Source organism: Ovis canadensis, chromosome 13, assembly GCF_042477335.2.
Source record: "Ovis canadensis isolate MfBH-ARS-UI-01 breed Bighorn chromosome 13, ARS-UI_OviCan_v2, whole genome shotgun sequence".
Taxonomy (NCBI): domain Eukaryota; kingdom Metazoa; phylum Chordata; class Mammalia; order Artiodactyla; family Bovidae; genus Ovis; species Ovis canadensis.
Window position 1 is genome coordinate 67,646,858 of NC_091257.1, and position 24,078 is coordinate 67,670,935.

The following is a 24,078-nucleotide window of genomic DNA, read 5'->3' on the forward strand; positions in this document are numbered from 1 at the left end:
AGTGGAGAGTGAGGCAAGAGGGGAGGAAATGTGAGCTCAGAGGGGTGAAGCAGTTTATTAGGGTGGGAGGGAAGTGAGAGACGCAGAGGGAGGGCAGGCAAGGGCCAGATCCAGTCACTACTATGCTTAGAATCTTCCAGCAGCTTCTTGTTAATCTCAGGAAAATTCATGAGGAGGGAGGCATGGGAAAAAGGAGCATCACCATCTGATCCTTGCCCAGTTTCATCTTTCACTTCCTGCCCTTCATGCCATTGTTTAGCTAACTCAACGTTCTCTATTTGCATAAGCTCTCCCTCTGATTTTTTCCAGTGTCTGCTAAGATCCCTCATGGTAGGGTCTGCAGCGCCTCCTGTACACTGTCCTGCTTCCCTGGGCTCACCCCCAACTGAAGCACCTGGCCCAGAGTGCTGTGATGAATGAGTCTGTCTCCCCTGGAACAGGACTGTGTCTTGCTCTCTGCTGTATCCCCAGGGCCTGACTTGGTGGGTGTGCCATAACTGGTGAGCAGGGATGAAAGGGTAACTCAACCATCACTTTTCATTTCAATGGACACTTGTCAGCTAGTAAACATATGGCAGCTAAGAAACAGTACTGGAAAGGCTGCAGACAAAATATTAAGGTTATCAAATGACTGGAGGAGGATGTGAAAAAAGATGGCCTAAGAAAAAGACAGTAAAGAACTGAAGCAAAACGTTAACAGTTGGGTCATAAGAATCTGGTGACATTTTTTCATTTTATTTTTCTGACCTTTCTAAAATTTACTTAATATAAATCATACACAAGGAAATTATTGTATTTAAACAAGCAACATGGTGGACACTAAGAATTGGGAAGAAGTTTGTGGTCTCTACCTTCAGCTGGACATCATCCATCAGGGCCAAGAGAAAGGTGTAGAGGTTTCCCAGGAAGAGTGCAAAGATGCGCCCCAGCTGCCACTTCAGTCCAATGCGTGGGTGGTAATTCTCCAGGGTGGCAATAGTTTCAAACAGAGGGGGACAGAACATCCCAAGCAGAGACATCACAATTTCTACCTGGGAAGTCAGGAGAGCTGGGCTAGTTTGTCATCAATGTCACTTGCTTGTCCACCGTCTCTGTACCCTCAGGGTCATGCATCTCCATCTCCCAGTTGCCTGCCCCCTCCTCTGCCTCTAGAAATGCCCCACCTGGGGTCTCCACAACGTGCTGTGTGACCCTGACATAGGAACCAATATGCTCTGGGACTGCTTGTCACAATGATTGTTACCAGTAACATTGATAGAAATAGCAATCTTTGAGAAGGAAATGAATGAACACATGGGACAGTGCTTTGTGTTTGGTGAAAGTTGTAAATCATTAAGAGTCATCTCATCTGCAAGGAGATCCAACCAGTCCATCCTAAAGGAAATCAGTCCTGAATATTCATTGGAAGGAGTGATGCTGAAGCTGAAACTCCAATACTTTGGCCACTTGATGAGAAGAACTGACTCATTGGAAAAGACCCTGATGCTGGGAAATATTGAAGGTGGGGGAGAAGAGGACGACAGAGGATTAGATGGTTGGATGGCATCACCAAGTCGATGGACATGAGTTTGAGAAAACTGCGGGAGTTGGTGATGGACAGGGAGCCCTGGCATGCTGCAGTCCATGGAGTTGCAAAGAGTCGGTCATGACTGAGCAACTGAACTGAACTGAACTGAACTCTATCATGGTTGTTATTGTTTCACTGACTAAGGCAAGGGATTGGGAAACAGATTTCACCTCTTCATGGGAGGGGCTATAAAATCACATTTCAGAAAAATTTGCATATAAGAATGGGAAGAACTTGTAGCCATTTTTTGCCAACTACCACAGATGTCAAATTCCTGAGATTTATAGGTTCAACACAATCACAATAAAACCTTAATATGTTTTATTGTGAATCTTGATGAGAGAACTCACTCTATCAGGTATCAAGACATACTATAGAGTCACAGTTCATCAATATGTTATTAGTGCAAGAATAAACAAATAGACCAGTGGAACAGAAGGGCAGCCCAGAATCACACCCATGCAGTACTAGACAACTGACTTATGATTTACGGCACTGTAGAGACCTGAGGAAAGGACCATCTTTTTTAAAAATTCATGTTACAACTGGCTACTTAGCTGATTGACAGGTTAATTGAATCCAGCTTTATCCAGCTATGAAAGCCTAATAACAGGTGACTGTTCAAGATGTTCATGTTACTTGACTTAAAAGCAATGTAATTTCACTTTTTAAAATAAGTCCCACAGTCCAGAATTCAATAATTCAGCTGAATGGCATAGGAACAGGGCAATTTCAGGATATTCACTTCAGCAGGTGTAACATCTTACCTCATTTCTTTCATACCAGCTGACATTCTGCATTTTGGAAAATTCCTGGGATCGCTTCACCACAAAGTAAATGAGGTACCCACTTCCACACAAGCAGCAGATGATGAGGAAGTTGGCCAGGACACGGAGAAATCTTGTCAGATGGACATTTTCTTCTTTGCTACTCTCTTGTTCATCCACTATTGACTCCTGGATGTGTGAAAATGAAATGTGAATAATAACAAGGAATCGTTCGGTTGCTGAGATGACTACTTTTTATATTTTCAGAAATTAAGTAATTGGGGTGGTAGCATTGCGGTCTTGTGGGAGTTAGTACTTTTCTTCGAGAAAATATATTTTCAGTAGGTGAGGGAGATTAAGAGGCACAAAATTCCACTTGCAAAATAAGTGAGTCATGAGTACGAAATGTACACATGTGCAAAGTGTGCAAATATCTTTGGTGGCATATTATAACTAGACTTACCATGGTGACCATTTTGAATTGTATAGAAATATAGAATCGCTATGCTGTACAACAAGAAGTAACACTGAGTTGTAGGTCAGTTATATTTAAACAAACGAACAAACTTATAGAAAAAGAGATCAGATTTGTGGTTACCAGAGGTAGGGGTTGGAGGCAGAGGGAGAACTGGAAGAAGGAGTCAAAAGATACAAACTTCTAGTTATAAGATAAAGAAGTCCCAAAGTACAACATGATGAAACTAATTGACACTACTGTATATTATATATGAAAGTTTTTAAGAGAGTAAACCCTAAGTTCTCATTACAAGGAAAATTTTTTTCTTTTAATTTTGTATCTATACGAGATGATGGATGTTCACTAAACTGATTGTGCTAGTCATTTCATGATGTAAGTTAAAGCATACACCTTAAACTTATACAGTGTATAAGTGCTGTACACCTTAAACTTATACAGTGCTGTCTTTCAACTGTATTTCAATAGAACTGGAAGGAAAAAAAAAGGAATCTTAAAAACTTACATTTTTTGTTGTTACTGCCATTTCGGTACATGTAATGACAAAAGCTTAGATTTATTGGAAACTTACCATATGTCAGCTGCAGTGCTAAATGCTTTCCATGCATTATTCTTCTTAATCCCAACAACAAACCAATAGTAGTTACCTTTATTACCCACATTATAGATACTAATGCCCAGAGAGATTTTTCTAACCCATTGGGATTGTTTTAAATCTACAGATCAAATAGATTAAAATTGAATCTTAAAAATATCGAGTCTTCTAAGCCAAGGGCTAGCTTTTTCTATGAAAAAGTTCTGGTCAAACTTTTTTCTATAAAAAATCAGAAAGTAAATAGTTTTGGCTTTGCAGGCCACATTGTGTCTTTCATAACTACTTAACTGTGTTGCTATAGCATGAAAACAACTATAGACAATATATAATAAATGGGTATGACTTTATTTCAATGAAATGATATTTATAAAAATAGACAGCAGGCTGGATTTGGACACTGGGCTATAGTTTGTTGATCACTGTTCTAATCCATGGGCATGGTATATTTCTCCATTTATTTAGAGTTTATTAATTCCTCTCAGCAATGTTTTATACTTTTTTGGTGTAGGCAGCTTTGCACGTTTTGTGTGTGTGTGAAATTCATTCCTTGGAATTTTTTATACTTTGTGTCATTTTATTGTACTTTATGTCATTTTATTATAAATGGAATGAAATTGCCTTCTAATTGTTTGCTGCTAGTGTATACAAATACAATAGATTTTTTATTATTAAACATGCCCTGCATTAGTACGCTTTTTATAGTATGTGAAATTAGAATGTGGCACAATTAGTATGTGGCAGAATAAGGGTGGAAAATGAGGTCCCCTGGACACAAAAGTCCTGGAAGGAGATCTTTCTTTACTTTTTTAAAGTTGAATATAATCTACAATGTTGTGTTAATTACTACTGCACAGCAAAGTGATTCAGTTATATATGTATACATTAAAAAAAAATTCTTTCCATTATTGTTTATCACAGGATATTGAATTTACTTCCCTAGGCTATACAGTAGGACCTTGTTGTTTATCTATTCCATATATAAAAGCTTACATCTGCTGAACCCGAACTCCTACTCTACCCCCTCCCTCAGCCCCCTCCCCCTTGGAACCACAAGTCTGCTCTCCACGTCTGTGAGTCTGTTTCTGTTCCAGAGGCAGGTGCATTTGTGCCATGCTTGGGACTCCACATAGAAGAGATCTCATATGGCATCTGTCTTTCTCTTTCTGACTTGACTTAGTATGATAATCACTAGTTGCATCCATGTTGCTGCTAATGGCAATATTTCATTCTTTTTTATGACCAAGTGGTATGTGTGTGTATATATATATACACACACACATATTATATTACATCTTCTTTATCCATTCACCTATAGTTGGACATTTAGATGTTTCCATATATTGGCTAACGTGAATAGTGCTTCTAGGAACACAGTAGTGCATGTATCTTTTTGAATTATAGTTTTGTCTGGCTATATGGCCAGGAGTGGGATGCTGGATCATATCATAATTCTACTTTTAGTTTTCTGAGGAACATCTATACTGTTTTCAATAGTGGCTATACCAACTTACCTCCTCACCAACATTGAAGGAGGGTTCCCTTTTCTCCATACCCTCACCAGCATTTGTTATTTGTAGATTTTTTCAGGATGGCCACTCTAACTGGTGTGAGGTGACACCTCATTGTAGTTTTGATTTGCATTTCTCTGTTAATTAGCAATGTTGAACATCTTTTCATGTGCCTGCTGGCCATCTGTATGTCTTCTTTGAAACCGTTCAGAGTTCTTGATAGTCCAATGCTTCCCCTGTCTGGTCAGTCAGACTTTGTTACTCCAGGACCTTACAGGGGTCAGATCTACAGCACAGCAGTGGTGTAGACTTGATGGCCTTGTCTTCTTCCCTCTCCTCTCTCTTGGCCCTTCTGGGAGGAGAATGGACTGCTGCCCAGTGATACCAGTTGTTGCTTGCAGAAGGCAGGTACACCCACCAGGGACAGGGCTTGAGTCATGAGCCCCAGAGTCCTCTAGGTTTGGCGGTTGTTGGAGCAGGGAGCTGGCTCAGTTTTCCTGTCCACAGCAATGGGGAGCCTGTGATGGAGCATCTAAGGGCAGGGTAGGGGTCAACAGGGGTTTTGACCCTTCCTCCAGGACTACTAGAGAGAGGCAAAGCAGGTCAATGTCTATGAAGCACTTTGAACATCTAGGAAGGAGAAGGCTTCTCTGAATATGTTAAAAACCAAAATAATATACTTATATAACAGGACACATGTTGTGAGAACTGTGTGCATTAATGTATTTTAACTGCCTGATGAGTTAGTTGAAGCTGAACCTGAACACAATAACTGTTAGTTGATTAAAAAATCTCCTTCCTTCTCTTAAGGCAATAAAAATAACAAAACAAAAATAAATAAATGGGGCCTAATCAAATTATAAGCTTTTGCACAGCAAAGGAAACCATAAAAAAAAAAAAGGCAACCTACAGAATGGGAGAAAATAACAAATTTTGGAGAGGGTATGGAGAAAAGGGAATCCTCCTACACTGTTGGTGGGAATGTAAGTGGTTGCAGCCACTATATGCATGCATGCTAAGTTACTTCAGTCATGCCCGACTCTTTGTGACTTTATGGACTGTAGCCCTCCAGGCTCCTCTGTCCAAGGGATTCTCCAGGCAAGAATACTGGAGTGGGTTGCCATGTCCTCCTCCAGGGGCTCTTCCTGACCTGGGGATCAAACCCACATCTCTTATGTCTCCTGCATTGGCTACCTGGGAGCTGTCACTATGGAGAACAGTAAAACTAAAAGTAGAACTACCACATGATCCAGCAATCCCGCTCTTGGGCATATATTTGGAAAACATGAAAACGTTAATTCAAAATGATATAAGCATCCCGATGTTCAAAGCAGCACTATTTACAATAGCAAAGATAAGGAAGCAACCCAAGAGTCCATTCATGGATGAATGAATAAAGAAGATGTGGTACATATGGAAAATTATATATTAAAAAGGATGAAAAATTTAAAAGCCATAAAAAAGAATGAAATAGTGCCATTTGCAGCAACATGGATGGATCCAGAGATTATCATAGAAAGTGAAGTAAGTCAGAGACAGACAAATGTCATGATATTGTTTATATATGTGGAGTCTAAAAAATGATAAAAATAAACTTTTTTTTCTCAAAACAGAAACAGACACACAGACTTAGAAAACAAACTTATGTTTACTAAAGGAGATAGCAGGGCGATAGATAAATTAGGAGTTTGGGACTAGTAGATGCAAACTACCATTATATATAAAACATAGGTCCTACTGTATAGCATAGGGAATCATATTCAATATCTTGTAATAACCTATAATGGTAAAGCATATGAAAATGAATATATATGTATAATTGAATCACTTTGCTGTATAACAGAAACTAACACAACGTTGTAAATCAAATATACTTCAATTAAAAGTAAAGACCCCTGAGTGGTATATACAGTCATGGAGGGAAAAACTAAGATGTGCAGGGCTTCCGCCTTCATTCCGACTGCTTACCCTCAGGCTTGTTTTTGTCCTTTATTCTGTAGGCCACCTCACATCTCTCTTTTGAGCAAATTAATAAGATAATTGAGTGTGGAATTATACATTTAACTGATTCATTTATTCCCATATCCCCAAACCAGGGTTCTGAACTCTCTGTGGGTGTTCTAATTGCCTGGGGAAGTTTTTTTTAAAAAAACCAATGCCAGGACCCCACCCTAGACCAATTATATGAGAGTCTCTGGGGGTGGGGCCCAGAAGATTTTTTAAAGCACCTCAGATCATGCAAATATGTGTAAAAGTTGAGAACAGCTGCCCCAAGTGAGTCCTTTTCACTTCCTCCAGCAGAAAGCAGTTCTGAGAGGAAAGAGGCAGGGCCCAGAATCCATGATTCTCAACCACATTAAGAAACAGATGGTGAGTACCACCCATAGGCATTCTTTCTTGAAGGCTTGAGGATCTTGAAGGCTAATTGGGGATCTTATTTCCCATGCCCCAGCTGGGAGAACTCTCCCAGTGACCGGAGGGACTCAGAGTTCCCCAGGAAGTGGAAACGGCCCCGAGGTGACTACCTTGAAGCTGGTGGTGATGGAGGCATATTTGTTGTCAGCGGTCTCTGAATTCCCAATCAGGTAGTCCCAGCTGGTGAACATCTTGAAGCTGAATGTGAAGTTATCACTGTCCCCCTCGCTCGTGCTGCCCTGGTTGTTGCTGGCCATCCTGCAGGGCACAGACCGCTGTCGTTAGGGCTGTTGTGTCTGCTGTGTCAGCCCAGTCTTGGGCACAGGTGGCAGATATCCAGTGAAGGAAAAGAGCTAAGACGGATTTGAGTCAGGCTACTGCCAGCCAGAGCACCTTCCCCTCAAAGTCAGAGTGCCCTGTGAGCGTACATGGTGTCAGTCGGATAACAAGAAGCCGGCATGGGTACAGGACACATAACCATGCGTTCTACCCTGACGTCTGAATTCTTGTGCCAATATTTTAGAACTCATCTCACAGAGAACATCCCCTCCTTTTAAAAAATTTATTGCCATTACTTCTTTGCACATGTATTTTTTTATTTTTAAACTTTTTTGTTGGGGTATTCTATTGGGTTGGGAAGATCCCCTGGAGAAGGGAAAGGCGACCCACTCCAGTAGTCTGGCCTGGAGAATTCCATGGACTATATAGAGTCTTTGTGACATGGAATCACAAAGAGCTGGACACAACTGGGCAACTTTCACTTTCACTTTCATTGGGGTATAGCCAATTAAAAATATTGTGATAGTTTCAGGTGAACAGCAAAGGGACTCAGCCATATATATACATACACATGTATCCCTTCTCCCTTGACCTCTCCTCCCATCCAGGCTGCCATATAACAGTGAGCAGAGTTCTTTGTGCTATACAGTTGTTTGTTGTTGGTTATCCATTTTAAATATAGCTGTGTGTAGATGTCTATCTCCCTAACTATCCCTTCCCCTCATCCTTCCCCCTAGCAACCATAAATTCAAGAACATCCCCTTCTAATTCATCTATTTTTTTGGATAAAAATTGTATTTTTCTGATATAAAATTCAACAAGCCCTGAGGCAGTTGGTATTGCAGCCAGATCAGACACACATCCTTTTCTTAAGCAAGCTTGCAGGAAAGTACCTCGGACCTGCTTCAATAGCCCCCTATTTCAACCTCCCTGTCCTTATCTTCTGTTTGTGCTTCCTGGAGATCCACTCTGGGAGAACCACGGAATCCCAGACAGGGGTTCCATCACATGCAACAGGGGGGTTTGCTTCTCTCTGACTCTGTCTGACATATTAGCTTTTGGGATTTGCAGTTTCAGGGGCCTGGTTGCCTTAGCTTTTTGGTTCAACAGGTAAACATTCCATATCCTTACACTTTGCTGGGAAAAATGTAACAATGCCAGGGCTAAGAATAAAACCAACCCTGTCTCGCCTGCCCCCTTGTTTTTCTTCCTTTTGCTTGATAGAGCTGGGTAGCCACATGTCACATAGTGGTCACTGTCTCATGCCAGACAGGCTTTCATGAACAGCAGCATTTTCCTCTCAGTGGATGAGAGAGAAAACCCAGCTGGGCCTGTCCATCGCTTTGCGGGGGTTCTGGTCGGGCTTCAAGGGCTCTCTGCTTCTGCTGCGTACACAGCTGCTCTGCTCTTCCAGGATATGTGACCTCCGGTGGCCCTGCTGAAGCGGGGGCGTGGTGGTCATGTCTGTGCACAGACTGCCCCCATCCTGCACAGCCTGTGCTGACTAGGATCCCCTGACTTAGAAGAAGGCAATCTGGGAGGTAACCCAAGTTTTTTTCTTCAGAGAATATGAATTAGGAGGCACAAACGTATTAAAGCGCCATTTCTGACCACAGAGAAAAGCAGAGTTGGTATTGGAGAGGACACCAAGGTTAGTCACTGCCACAGACGCTGGTTTAGCCTTGTTGTATCTTTGTAAGTGCCGCCTCAGCTTTCACATGAGCTTACAGCAGAGGGTTTTTCTGAGGAAGCCAGGCTCTGAGGAAAACAGAAACAGGGCTCAAAAACTTCTCCAGCATTTCATTACCAGGTACCATGCTCCTCTTCAAGCCATACTGTTCTGTTTTGTTTTCTTTTTAAGATTTTAATCATTTTTATTTATTTATTTATGGCTGCCCTGAGTCTTCATCGCTATGTGAGCTTTCTCTGGTTGTAGACAGCAGGGACTACTCTTTGCTGTGATTGCAGTGGTTTCTCTTTTTGCGGAGCATGGGGTCTAGGGCATGCGGGCTTCAGTAGCTCTGGCTTCCAGGGTCTAGAGTGCAGGTTCAATAGTTGTGGCACATGGCTTAGCTGCTCCATGTCCTGTAGGGTCTTCCTGGATCAGAGATTGAATCTGTGCTTCCTGCATTGGCAGGCGGATTTTTTACCATTTAGGCACTAGGGAAGCCCTGCATTGGTTTTTTGACCGTTTTGGGGGCGCAGTAGGATATTCACTGCCTCAGCGCCGTTGCACATGCTCTTGCTTTGTCTAAAGTGCTGTACCAGCTTCTTCTAAAGGAGTGTCTATCCCATTTTCCAGAACTTCCCACATTAACCTGTATATATCTTTCATGCCTCACATGACAACCTGCATTTGCTTTATTTGTTTCCTTGTTTTCTCTCCAAATCCCTGAGAAGAAGGTAAGTAGGCCCAGTGTGACATAGGAGTGGGCTGTTTGTGGGAAGGTTAAATGCCTGTAAATGGGATAATCATACTTACGATCTAATGACGATCATCAGACTGTAGCCGAACACGCTGACCCCCACCATGAAGTAAGCCATGGGCAACCTGTACCTCAGCCACCCGATGGTCCTCTGGTTGTTGTAGTAGCCATAGAAGAGAGCAGAGTACTTCATGTAGCCCTGGGCGTCAGCAAAGCAAGTGTCCTGGGTTAGTGAGCTTAGAGTGACAGTCATCAGACCCTCCTGTCCAACCTGGGGTTTCTTTTTCAGAGGTACGATGGGAGCTGGAGGGGAGGAGGAAGGGCTCTGGACATTCTTGTTCTTCCTTTCACTCCCCTGGTTTGCTCCTGAGTCTGTGCAGGTCCTCACTCTCCCCTCTTTCCTTTCCCCTTCTATTTCTCCATTACACTGAGTACAGAGGACACCGAGATACAGAAGGGGGAGGAGATTATGGTTAACATTTGGGATAAATTAGGGATGAGGGATGTTTGTGTGTGTGTGTCTGTGTGCAACTGCACACACCACTCCAAGTTCCCCTCCGCTCTGCCTTCTGTGCCCAGGGTCTTAATTGAACACTCTGGAACTAGATGGAAATCCATGAACTTTCTCAGTGTCTCAAAACTTCTAAAGAAAACTATGTGATAAAGCTCACAATCTAACCTGAGTTTTAATTTCAGTTTGGTTCTGGGTATAATTTACTTTCCTGGGGGAGAACATGGCAACCCACTCCAGTATTCTTGCCTGGAGAATCCCCATGGACAAAGGAGCCTGGTGGGCTATAGTCCATGGGGTCGCAAAGAGTCGGGCATGACTGAGCAACTAAGCACAAAAGCACAAGCACATAATTGACTTTAAGTGTAATTAGCACACTTTTGGAGAAGGCGATGGCACCCCACTCCAGTACTCTTGCCTGGAAAATCCTATGGACGGAGGAGCCTGGTAGGCTGCAGTCCATGGGGTCGCTAAGAGTCAGACATGACTGAGCGACTTCACTTTCACCTTTCACTTTCATGCACTGGAGAAGGAAATGGCAACCCACTCCAGTGTTCTTGCCTGGAGAATCCCAGGGACGGGGGAGCCTGGTGGGCTGCCGTCTCTGGGGTCGCACAGAGTCGGACACGACTGAAGTGACTTAGCAGCAGCAGCAGCAGCAGCAGCACACTTTTTAAGTGTGTAGTTGTTTAGGTATAATATTAGAAGTTTAGTACTTCTTTTATATCTTTGCTGAATATGGGATTATTCTGGCTTCACACAGATGTGTAGCTGGAGAGAGGAGCCAAATTTTCATAGTATTTTTCATATATTTGTGACTATTTCTTCTTTGTTATTTTATCTCAACCCCATAACTAGTTCTTAAAAGTTAGCTATCATGTGGAATATGAATCATATAAAGAACTTTTTATACCTTAAGATCCATTGCTCTCCCCCAAGTACTAAATAATTGGAAAGGGGAAAATACTCACTTTACAGCAGAGAACTCTGGCAGACACCACTTTAACCAAGAGCTCAACATAATGTAACCCTGATTTGACACCCTGAGAAAGTCACGTTGCCTCTGTGGTATCCTTCCCAATGATGCATAACCTTAATACAATCATGAGAGAACATCAGACAAACCCAAATTCAGGGGCATTTTCCAAAAACAACTAATCAGCTATTCAAATGTGTCAAGGTCACTGAAAGAGAATAGTCACTGGTTGAAGGAGAGTAAAGAGACTTGACAAATCAATGTGAGATTTTGAATTGGGTCCTGGGACAGAAAAAGAACATTAGTGGAAAAACAGGTGAAATCCAAATAAATACAGTATTTCAATTAATAATACTGGATGAAGATTAATTTCTTAGTTTTGATGATTGTTCTATGGATAGCATAAGGTGAATGGGTGAGCGGTATATGGGAACTCTCTGTACTATTTATGCAACACTTCTATAAGTTTAAAGTTATCTCAAAATATAAAGTTTAAAAAATCAATCGCTCTATCTTTTACTATCAAGATGTGGGATCTTTCACTCACACATCATTTTGTATTGGTTATCTGGAAAGTTCACTGAGTTATAAACATCCACCAAATGTCAACACATTTCTTATACAAGCAGTTTTCTCTTTTGTTTTAGCTTTGGCTGCACCTCATGGCATGTGGGATCTTTAGTTTCCTGACCAGGGATTGAACCTGTGCCCCCTGCAGTGGAAGCAGAGTCGTAACCATTGGACTCCCAAAAATCACATTGGCAACATCTCCATTGATCTCATCAGAAAAGTATTTAACTACTGAGAAACTGCCATTGTCATGGTGATGGATGTAAGTTTTCCAAAATTTCTATTTTTACTTGAAAAATAAAAATTTATCCCTGGCAACAACAACAACAATGTAGGATTATTGCTGAATAAATTGTTGGTTTGGGGTGGATAGGACATTTCTACAAGGGTTCTTGGGTGAAATAAAGAATAAAGAAACGTTTTCCTGATGGTCCAGTTGTTAAGAATCCTCCTGCCAATGCAGGGGATGTGGGTTAGATCTCTGGTCTGGGAAGATTCCATATGCTATGGGGTAACTAAGTCTGTGTACCCCAACTACTGTGCCTGGAGCTTGTGCTCTGCAACAAGAGAGTGAAATTTGCTCAGTCGTGTCCAGCTCTTTGCAACTCCATGGACTAATACAGTCCATGGAATTCTCCAGGCCAGAACACTTTCTCTTCTCCAGGGTATCTTCCCAACCCAGGGACTGAACCCGGGTCTCCCTCATTGCAGATAGATTCTTTACCAGCTGAGCCACCAGAAAAGCCCAAGAATCCTGGAATGGGTAGCCTATCCCTTCTCCAGCGGGTCTTTATAACACAGGAATCAAGCAGGGGTCTCCTGCATTGCAGGTGGGTTCTTTACCAACTGAGCTAACAAGAGAAGCCACTGCAAATAAGAAGCTTGTGCACCAGAACTAGAAAGTAGTCCCCATTTGCTGCAACTAGAGAAAGCCTGCACACAACAAGGAAGACCCAGAGTAGCTAAAAATAAATAAATGAATAAATAAATAAATATTTTTTAAAAAAGAGTAAAGGAAATTCTCATAGCAGCATATAGTAGTGGTGATGGAGTGTGTGTGTGCTCAGTTGCTAAAGTTGTGTCTGACTCTTGTGACCCCATGGACTGTAGTCTGCCAGGCTCCTTTGTTCATGGGATTTCCCAGGCAAGAATACTGGAGTGGGTTGCTATTTCTTTCTCCAGAGGATCTTCCTGACCCAGGGATCGAACCTGGGTCTCCTGCATTGCAGGTGGATTCTTTACTGCTGAGCCACCAGGGAAATCCGCATATAGTAGCAATAGTATGCAATTGTTAGTGGTATAGTACTTATTTGAAACACTCCTTTCCAAATAACTTGAAAAAAATACTCCAACTCACTTTCACACTTTTCTGAGGGAGGGATGGGCACAGGACCCTGAGCAAAGGCATGGGGCACTGGACTTCCCCCCAGGTTGGTAATATTGTGACACAAAATATGAGGTCTTAGACATGGGACTGGCAAGGTAGAGGGCAACTGGGTCATGAACAATTCTTTTGTAAGCCCAATTCAGAACACTTGGTTTTATTCCAACTGGGAATGGGAATCAATGAATATCAACGATGGGGAGTCACAGGGTCACGTTTGTATTTTAGAAAGGTCCCTGGCAGCAGAGGGAATGGAGATGTGAGGAGCCAAGAAAAGGCTGGGAGCACAGGCAGAAGATCCTGACAGTGATCTTGGTACAGTGTTATTCGCAGCAGAGGTCCAAGGGAAAGAGAAAAGGAGACTAAGAAATATTTAGTAGACAGGCTCAGATTTAGTGATTCATTGGATGTGAGGGGTGGTAGTGATGACAGAAAAATGTGGGATGACTTTCAGGTTTCAGACTTGAATGACTGGATGACTGGTGGTTCCCATAAAAGAGATGAGAAAAGATGATGTGAGTTTGGTTGGATAGCTGTTGAATTTGAGAAGCAAATTTGATACTTAGTTGAAGATGTCAAGTGAAGCTTGGGGCAAGGTTGGACTGGCAATATAGCCCTGGGGTCTTACTGGGTTACAGTGAGATAAAACCATCCTGCAAGATTGCCTTACATAGATCTGGCAGAATGGGGGGAGCAGTGATCTCGTGGGGAACTTGTGCCCATCAGAATGTGTGACGGAAAGACCCATGAAGGGGACCTAGGCGGACATGGTTGGCTAGCTTATTCTGCACAGTGCCAGGATCCCACTGGTTGAAGCACTGGTTTCTAATAATTAAACATTTCACACTTATCCACAATCATAACATTGTGCACATTGGCAATGGTACCTCAAAATCCCAAAGAACAGAAAAATCCATGGCTTTCTCTTCCTCAGCCCGAGGCACCGTCTTTCTGGGAATACTTCCATAGGGCATGCCCATTAGCACCTTGTGTTGAGACAGAATGACACAATTACATGTGCAGGAGATACACACACACAGAAATGTGTACACAGTGGGTTAAATCCCTTCTCAGAGCAGGAACACTCATTTTAAAAAAAATAAAATTAATCACTTTCCTGAGTTAAAATAGTATATACTCATTGCAGAAAATGTGAAAAAGTATAGAAGAGTGTTTAAAAAATTACCTATCACTTTCACATCTTAAAGATGATTGATAGCTCTTCATATATTTTCTTTGAAAGTTTCTGAGTTTTATGTATGCTTTAGCTTGGTTATTTAGCTTACTATTATTTTATGACCAACTCCTTATGGCATACAGTATTTTTCAAAATAAAATGACTTCAAAATACCTAATCACATGTATGTACCCTAAACCTATTTTAAAAATCCCGTATTGTTGGATTAATTAGAGTATTTCAAGTTCTTTGAGTATTTCAAGTTCTTTGTTGTTGTTGTTTAGTCACTAAGTCGTGCCCCACTCTTTGAGACCCTATGGACTGGAGCATGCCAGGAAACTGTCCTTCACTATCTCCTGGAGTTTGCTCAAACTCATGTCCACTGGGTCAGTGATGCTATCCAACCATCTCATCCTCTCTCACCCTCTTCTCCTCCTGCCCTCAATCTTTCCCAGCATCAAGGTCTTTTCCAATGAGTCAGCTCTTTGCATCAGGGGGCCAAAGTATTGGAGTTTCAGCTTCAGCAACAGTCCTTCCAGTGAGTATTCAGGAGTGATTTCCTTTGAGATTGACTGGTTTGATCTCGTGGCAGTCTGAGGGACTCTCAAGAGTCTTCTCCAGCACCACAATTCAAAAGCATCAATTCTTCAGCGCTCAGCTTTCCTTATGGTCCAACTCTCACATCTGTATGTGACTACTGGAAAAACCGTAGCTTTCACTATATGGACCTGGTGGTATCATTTTGTCAGCAAAATGATATCTCTGCTTTTTAATTTGCTCTCTGGGTGTACATAATTCTGTTATCTATCTATCTATCTATCTATATGCCTTGATTCACATTGCTATTTATTAAAAAATCAGAATTATATTAAATTTATGTATTGATTTAGAAAGAATTGATCTTTTTTTAATGATATTAAGCCTTACCTTCCACGAATGTGCCTCCTGTTTATTTGGTGATATTTTTGTCCTGCCTTGCTTTATAGTATTCCTCATAGAAATCTACTTTGTTAAATTTATTGCTAGTTATTTTATAGATTTATTACTATTTTGAGTATGAACATTTTAAATTTAATTTCAAACTTGATACTGAGAATGTAGAAAATATCACTGATGTTTGTTTATTTAAAATGACTCTCAGTTCAGTTCAGTCCCTCAGTCATGTCCAACTCTTTGTGACCCCATGGACTGCAGCATGCAGGCTTCCTTGTCCACCACCAACTCCTGAAGCTTGCTCAAACCCATGCCCATCATACGGTGATGCCATCCAATCATCTCATCCTCTGTTGTCGCCTTCTCCTCTTGCTCTCAATCTTTCCCAGCATCAGGGTCTTTTTCAGTGAGTCAGCTCTTCGCATCAGGTGGCCAAAGTATTGTAGGTTCAGCTTCAGCATCAGTTCTTACAATGAATATTCAGGAGTGATTTCCTTTGAGATTGACTGGTTTGATCTCCTTGCCATCCAAGGGACTCTCAAGAGTCTTCTCCAACCCCACAGCTCAAAAGTGTCGATTCTTTGGTGCTCAGCTTTCTTTACAGTCCAAATCTTCTGGGAGAACTCCAAAATTACAACTCGCTGCTGAATAACTGTTGATAGGAGAATGTTCAGTTCAGTTCAGTTCAGTCGCTCTGTTGTGTCTGACTCTTTGCGACCCCATGAACCGCAGTAAGTCAGGCCTCCCTGTCCATCACCAACTCCTGGAGTCCACCAAAACCCATGTCCATTGTGTTGGTGATGCCATCCAACCATCTCATCCTCTGTCATCCCCTTCTCCTCCTGCTCTCAGTCTTTCCCAGCATCAGGGTCTTTTCAAATGAGTAAGCTCTCCTCATCAGGTGGCCAAAGTACTGGAGTTTCAGCTTCAACATCAGGCCCTTCAGTGAACATCCAGGACTGATCTCCTTTAGGATGGACTGGTTGGATCTCCTAGCAGTCCAAGGGACTCTCAAAAGTCTTCTCCAACACCATAATTCAAAAGCATCAATTCTTTGGCACTCAGCTTTCTTTATAGTCCAACTCTCACATCCATGCATGACCACTGGAAAAACCATAGCCTTAACTAGATGGACCTTTGTTGGCAAAGTAATGTCTCTGCTTTTTAATATGTTGTCTAGGTTGGTCATAACTTTCCTTTCAAGGATCAAGCATCTTTTAATTTCATGGCTGCAGTCACCATCTGCAGTGATTATGGAGCCCAGAAAAATAAAGTCAGCCACTGTTTCCACTGTTTCCCAATATATTTGCCATGAAGTGATAGGACCGGATACCATGATCTTAGTTTTCTGAATGTTGAGCTTTAAGCCAACTTTTTCACTCTCCTCTTTCACTTTTATCAAGAGGCTCTTTAGTTCTTCACCTTCTGCCATAAGGTTGGTGTCATTTGCATATCTGAAGTTATTGATATTTCTCCTGACAATCTTGATTCCAGCTTGTGCTTCTTCCAGCCCAGCATTTCTCAAGATGTACTCAGCATATAAGTTACATAAGCAGGGTGACAATATACAGCTTTGACATACTCCTTTTCCTACTTGGAGCCAATCTGTTGTTCCATGTCCAGTTCTAACTGTTGCTTCCTGACCTGTATACAGGTTACTCAAGAGGCAGGTCAGGTGGTCTGGTATTCCCATCTCTTTCAGAATTTTCCACAGTGTATTGTGATCCACATAGTCAAAGTCTTTGGCATAGTCAATAAAACAGAAATAGATGTTTTTCTTAAACTCTCTTGCTTTTTTGATGATCCAGAGGATGTTGGAAATTTGATCTCTGATTCCTCTGCCTTTTGTAAAACCAGCTTGAACATCTAGAAGTTCATGGTTCACATATTGCTTAAGCCTGGCTTGGACAGCATTGGATCCCACCCAAAAAAGATACCCCACGTCCAAGGGCAAAGGAGAAGCCCCAGCAAGATGGTAGGAGGGGCGAAATCATGTTTAGAATCAAACCCCATAGCCATCAGAGATGCCTGGAGGGCTCAAACAAAACCATGTGTACACCAGGAGACCCTACAGAGACTGAGCCAGACCTTCCTTTGAGTGTTTGAGTGTCTCCTGTGGAGGTATGGGTCAGAAGTGGCCTGCCTCAGAAGCAGGGGCTCTGGGTACAGCAGACTTGGGTATGGCATAAGCCCTCTTGGAGGAAGTTGCCATTAACCCCACCATAGAGGTGCCAGAACATACAAAAGACTGGGGAAACAAACTCTTGGAGGGCACAAACAAAACCTTGTATGCACCAGGACCCAGGAGAAAGGAGCAGTGACTCCACAAGAGAATGAACCAGACTTGCCAGTGAGTGTCTAGGAGCCTCCAGCAGAGGTGTGGGTCGGCAGTGGCCTGCTACAGGGTCGGGGCACTGAATGCGGCAGCCCCTGCACAGGATCTTTTGAAGGAGGTCACGATTATCTTCATTACCTCCATACCTTCATTACCTCCATCACCATAGTTTGGCCTCAGGTCAAACAACAGGGAGGGAACACAGCTCCGCCCATCAACAGGAAGTTGGATTAAAGTTTTACTGAGCATGGCCCTGCCCATCAGAACAAGACCCAGTTTCCCCCACAGTCAGTCTCTCCCATCAGGAAGCTTCCATAAGCCTCTTATCCTTATCCATCAGAGGGCAGACAGAATGAAAACCACAATCACAGAAAATGAATCAAACTGATCACGTGAACCACAGCCTTGTCTGACTCAATGAAACTATGAGCTATGCCATGTAGGGCTACTCAAGATGGACTGGTCATGGGGGAGAGCTCTGACATGGTCCACTGGAGAAGGAAATGACAAGCCAGTTCAGTATTCTTGCCTTGAGAACCCCATGAACAGTATGAAAAAGAAAAAATGACTCTAGTCATCCCCATATATTTTTTTATTAATTCAAGAAACTTTTGATGCACTCATTGGTACTTTGGGGGTATATGATAATATCATCTGCAAATTTAAAGAATTTTGTATTTTTTGCATAAAATGTATAAGTTTATTTTTCTTTACTTATTGCATTAGGTAGAAATTTGAAAATAAAGTTGAAAAGTGCTGGGATGGGCTTTCCATATTGCTCATGATTTTTACTAACACAGGCTTTATTGTTTAGTATTTAATGTAACATTTGTTTTTTAATTTATAGGTTCATAGTTTTTAGGTAATTCACTCCTAGTTCTTTTTGCTTGCTTTAAAATTTATATTCTTATTGGGAAATATATTGTATATAAAATAGTATATATATATGTATATGTATATATATCTGATCATAATGAAAAGAAAATTAACTAGTGTATATAGACTACCTAGTTTAAGAAACAGAATACCACCTGGTTTTCATAACACCTTGGATAAGCCCCTTCTAATCCACAGAAATTGTGAAATAAATGTTTGTTTTTTTGGTAAAAATTTCGGGATACCTTTCTTACTCAGCAATAGATAACTAATACAAACTCAAAGAAAGACATGAGCAGGAAAGAAACTATTAGTTTATGAGTAGAAATTAGGGATGTAGAAAATAGAGATACATAAGACACAGGCCTGAAAGGTGAATGTTTACAGTAGTCCTCATCATAGTCCTCAGCTGGAAACAACCCAAATATTCATGGACTGGTGAACAGATAACAAACTATGGTACATCCATACAATAGGATATGACTACTAAGTCACGTCAGTCGTGTCCGACTCTGTGCAGCTCCATAGATGGCAGCCCACCAGGCTCCCCCGTCCCTGGGATTCTCCAGGCAAGAACACTGGAGTGGGTTGCCATTTCCTTCTCCAGTACATGAAAGTGAAAAGTGAAAGTGAAGTCACTCAGTCGTGTCTGACTCTTAGCGACCCCATGGACTGCACCCTACCAGGCTCCTCCATCCATGGGATTTTCCAGGCAAGAGTACTGGAGTGGGGTGCCATTGCCTTCTCCAACAACAGGATATTACTCAGCAATAAAGGGACAAACTATTTGATACATGCAACAACACGGATGAATCTCATTGACACTGTGCTAAATGAAAGAGGCCAGGCACAAAAAAGCTACAGAGTGCATGATTCTATTCATATGATATTCTGGAAAAGGCAAAAATTTAGGGTCAGAAATTAGATCACTGCTCGTCAAAGGCTGGAGGTAAGGAGAGATTTCTTGCAAAGGGGACAATGCGGAACTTTCTGGGTGATAGAGTTGTGGTGATAGTTACTTGACTCTATATATTTGTCAAAACTTATCAAACTGTATACTTTAAAAGAGTGAAGTTTACAATATGTAAATTATGTCCTCCTCAACATGAATTAAAAAAAAGACATGCCAGAGAATCAACAAAGCCAGTTGTTTATTTAATAAAATAACTAAAAGAGACAAACCTTCAGTGTAAATGAAAGAGGAAAAAAATTACACTATCATGTAAAAGGGAATATAACTTCAGATACATGAGTGATTAAAAAAGACAAGAAACCATGTTATTTAACTTTAAGCCAATATATGTTAACATGTAAATTGAAATGGAAAGTTCAGGAGACTGATTACATGTAAGAATTTTGTGGGTAATACAATTGGGGAGAAGCAGATGGAGGACTTTAATGTGCATATAACTTTTTATTCTTAAACTTAATAGAAGGTGAATGGGCTCATTCTTTATACCTTTCTAAATATCTGAAATTTTTAATAGTTATGTTTAGAAGAAGTATCAATATGAGGCTTCTCTGTACTGGAGAGTGACAATGGCTTGAGAATATAGGACGAAGTGGACTAACTCATAATCCTTGAGTGCTGCCTATGTGAATCCTAGAGCAGAACTTACAAAGTATTTTAAAGAATTATTTAGTTTAATTAATTAATATACACCAGCAATGTACACCCTGGCTGCACACTAGGATCCCCTGGGGAACTGGATCCAACGTCTGCTGCTGTGCATCAAATTACCATACAACTGTCTCTTGGTTTCTGCAGGTCAGGAACCTGGGTTTGGTTTATCTGGGTCCTTTAGTCTCATCTGTAGGCCTGGTGGGGAGGATCTGATTCCAGATTAACTAACATGATTACTGGCAAGATTTAGTTCCTCGTGGGTTGTTGGACTGAGGGTCACAGTTCCTTACTGGCTCTTGTCCAAAGGTCACATCAGTTCCTTGCCAGTGGGCTTCTCCAGTCTGGCAGATTGCTTCATCAAATCATGTGAGCCAAGAAGGGAATCAAGAGAGAATGCCAGATGGAAGTCATGGTTTTTTATAAGCTAGTCCTGTAAGTGACAGTTTGTTATTTGGGTTATATTCTATTTGTTAAAAGCAAGCCACAAAGTCTAGCCTTTACTCAAGTGAGGGGATTATACAAAGGCATGATATCAGGAAAGGGGGATCATTGGGGGCAATCTGAGATGCCTGCCTTCCATAGGAGCATTTAACATAGGGGTAAAATTTCATCACCATAAAATTTCACCAAATTCACAGGTCCAGTCCATATTCAAGAGAAGGAAATTCTACACAAGTGTGGGTCACTGGGGGTCATTTTAGGGTTCTGTCAACCAAAGATAGACGAAGACTTCTTAGACTGGACACAAAAAACATGAATCATTAAAAAAAAGTAATTAATCTGTGGCTTCCCTGGTGGTTCAGTGGTTAAGAATTCAGCTTGCAATACAAGGACACTGGTTCGATCCCTGGTCTGGGAAGATCCTACATGCTTCGGGGCAACTGAGCCCATGTGCCACAACTAATGAGCATGCACTCTGGGGTCCACAAGCGGCAACTACTGAAGCCAAGCACCACAGCTACTAAAGCCCACATGCCTAGAGCCTAAGCCCTGCAGCAACAGAAGCCATCACAATGAGAAGCCCTTGCATGGCAACCAGAGTAGCCCCAGCTCGCAGTGAGAGAAAGCCCACATGTAGCAACGAAGCCCAGCACAGCCAGGATACGTAAATAGATATCTTTTCAAGTGATAATTTGAACTTCATCAAAATTACAACTTTCTGCTCTTTGAGAAACACCATTCAGTTTAGTTCAGTTCAGTTGCTCAGTCGTGTCCAACTCTTTGCGACCCCATGAACCGCAGTACGCCAGGCCTCCCTGTCCATCACCAACTCCCAGAGTCCACCCAAACCAATGTCCATTGAGTCGGTGATGCCATCCAACCATCTCATCCTCTGTCTTCCTCTTCTCCTGCCCTCAATCTTTCCCAGCATCAGAGTCTTCTCAAGTGAGTCAGCTCTTCATATCAGGTGGCCAAAGTATTGGAGTTTCAGCTTCAACATCAGACTTTCCAATGAACACGTAAGACTGATCTCTTTTAGGATGGACTGGTTGGATCTCCTTGCAGTCCAAGGGACTCTCAAGAATCTTCAACACCACAGTTCAAAAGCATCAATTCTTCGGCGCTCAGCTTTCTTTATAGTCCAGCTCTCACATCCATACATGACCACTGGAAAAAACATAGCCTTGACTAGACGGACCCACTACCCTAATTGAGGGCATTTTGACATACCCTACATTCTCATCTGTGGTTGTCCAACCTGTCATCAAGTCCTCTCTGTTCTATTCTTTCCCTGTCTCTCTCTCTCTCTTCTTTCTTCCATCCTATTCCAATACAGCTTCCTAAACACCCGCCAATCAAATCAAGGTACTCTTGCCTGGACAGTTAAGGTCTTGCCGTCTTCACTGGAAAGCACCAATCACTAAATTTTCATTGTTTTCAAACAAATGTCCACTGGATATGAAATACTTATAAATTATATTAATTTACATAAATTATACAAGATGTAAGATCTTCTTTGAGAAGAAAAAATCCTCAGTATTTTAAAAATTATTCAACTTCCCTAACACACAGCCTTCTTGGACCATTGTACAGCAAAACTCTAGAGATGTCTCATAGGTTTACAGCATTTAAATGTACTCTCTTCTCATGGAAGTAAATCCATTTGGAATCAAAAACTCCCAAGAAAAAAGCAAAGAGTCTGTGAAGATAAAATTCCTCACTGACTACTGCAGAAAACTCTAACTTCCTAGGTTATGGAGAGGAGAAGTGAAATTTAACTTCTGACAATATTTTCCACTTGAAGAGAACCAGATTTGTTTCAAGAGCATTTGCATACATTTTCCAGAAGGTTATAATCCTTTTCTTTGTATGGGAGAGTGACAATGGCTTAAGGCTATAGGACAAAGTGGACTGACTCATAATCCTTGATTTTCAGGTATGCACTCTAGGTAATGTAGAAAAGAATTCAATGGTTTTGTAAGTAATATAACACTCCTTTCCTACCAAGTATTAATACTATTATAATAGATCCTCAATGTTTTCTAACTAATTTGATTTAATTAACATTCTGCGGAAATCTTTTAATTTCATGAGAAATAGATATTCAGGAAAGTTTCCCAAGGATGTGACTACAGATAGAATTGACTCTAATATTCTCATGGAATTATTTGTAATAAAGTAGGAATCAGTAACCTATCATAGAGCTGATTAATAAATCTGGAAGAGAAACTACTAAATTCATAAATATCATTACCCTCTAAGCTGTAGAGGTAATCCGCTGGTGTACCCAGCACTAGTGCCAGGAGGTTCAGACGGGACAATAGCAATTACTGTGCTGAGTGCTAGTGGACCACAGTCACCTCTGGAACGGGTCCCAGGACAGCACTCTGGAAACCTGGGATCTCAGTCACCACAAGTTTATCATGTAGATTTGCACAGGTCATTTGCTCATTTTTTGTCTCTCTATTACTCATTTATAGGTAAGGATCTACCTACATCCATAATAAGATTGTATCTGGGAGAGCAGTGAGAAGTGCTGTTCAAAGGCAGGGTTTCTTTGGGGTAATAAATTATAATGTAATGCATTCTGTCTCTTTTTTTTTCAGGGTAAAAGAAAACACCTCACTGAAGTATTAATTCTTGACTAATCTCAAAGTAAAATAAAAGGTAGAAAAATGTAGGGTCCACATATTCATTCAGACATGCAAGTATTCTGGTTCCATTCTTCATACTGGGTTCTCTGGGCAATTGATGTGAGCCTCAAATTAAAAACAAATGATGGAGTCTTTGTAAAACAGAGTATTTGTTTCATATAAATGAAGATGGAAGTCATGATAAGCCTCATAACACTATCCAGAGTTATAGGCAGTTCTTTTCTTACCTCTGGGATTATGACTAGACCAAATATTAAGCCAAAAAGGACAAGGTTAACTCCATACATCCATCGGAGGAAGATGAAATATGATGCCACCGAAGAGCCAAAGTGACCTGCAGAGAAGACCACAGTGGGTGTAAGTGCTGCAGGAGGAGGGTGGTAACACTGCCAAGCACTGTGTGTGTGTGTGTGTGTGATGGATACAATCTTCATGTCAGTCTGTGGAACACACATCTCTCTCTTTTTTTTTTTTTAATAAAAAGGACCGATCTGCCTGAGTTCCTACAATCAGAAAGTGAAGAAGCACAATTTAAATTCTGGTCTAACTTGTCCAAAGCCCATTC

General features: G+C 41.4%; 1 protein-coding gene and 1 long non-coding RNA gene across 2 annotated transcripts in view; one reads left to right on the plus strand and one right to left on the minus strand.

Annotated features, from left to right (window-relative positions):
- Positions 1 to 24,078, minus strand: part of TMC2 (transmembrane channel like 2) — a 101,348-nt gene that overhangs the window by 26,258 nt on the left and 51,012 nt on the right. Inside the window, exons 7-12 of the mRNA XM_069548176.1 lie at positions 23,741 to 23,847; positions 14,361 to 14,459; positions 10,089 to 10,231; positions 7,438 to 7,585; positions 2,335 to 2,523; positions 852 to 1,031 (exon numbers count right to left, since the gene is read on the minus strand). Coding sequence (XP_069404277.1) covers positions 852 to 1,031; positions 2,335 to 2,523; positions 7,438 to 7,585; positions 10,089 to 10,231; positions 14,361 to 14,459; positions 23,741 to 23,847 — 866 coding nt within the window. The remainder of the gene's footprint in view (positions 1 to 851; positions 1,032 to 2,334; positions 2,524 to 7,437; positions 7,586 to 10,088; positions 10,232 to 14,360; positions 14,460 to 23,740; positions 23,848 to 24,078) is intronic.
- On the plus strand, positions 7,194 to 24,029 carry LOC138417591 (uncharacterized). Its single transcript, XR_011248215.1, has 3 exons — positions 7,194 to 7,282; positions 12,167 to 12,351; positions 23,466 to 24,029. It is a non-coding gene; the product is annotated as an uncharacterized lncRNA (long non-coding RNA).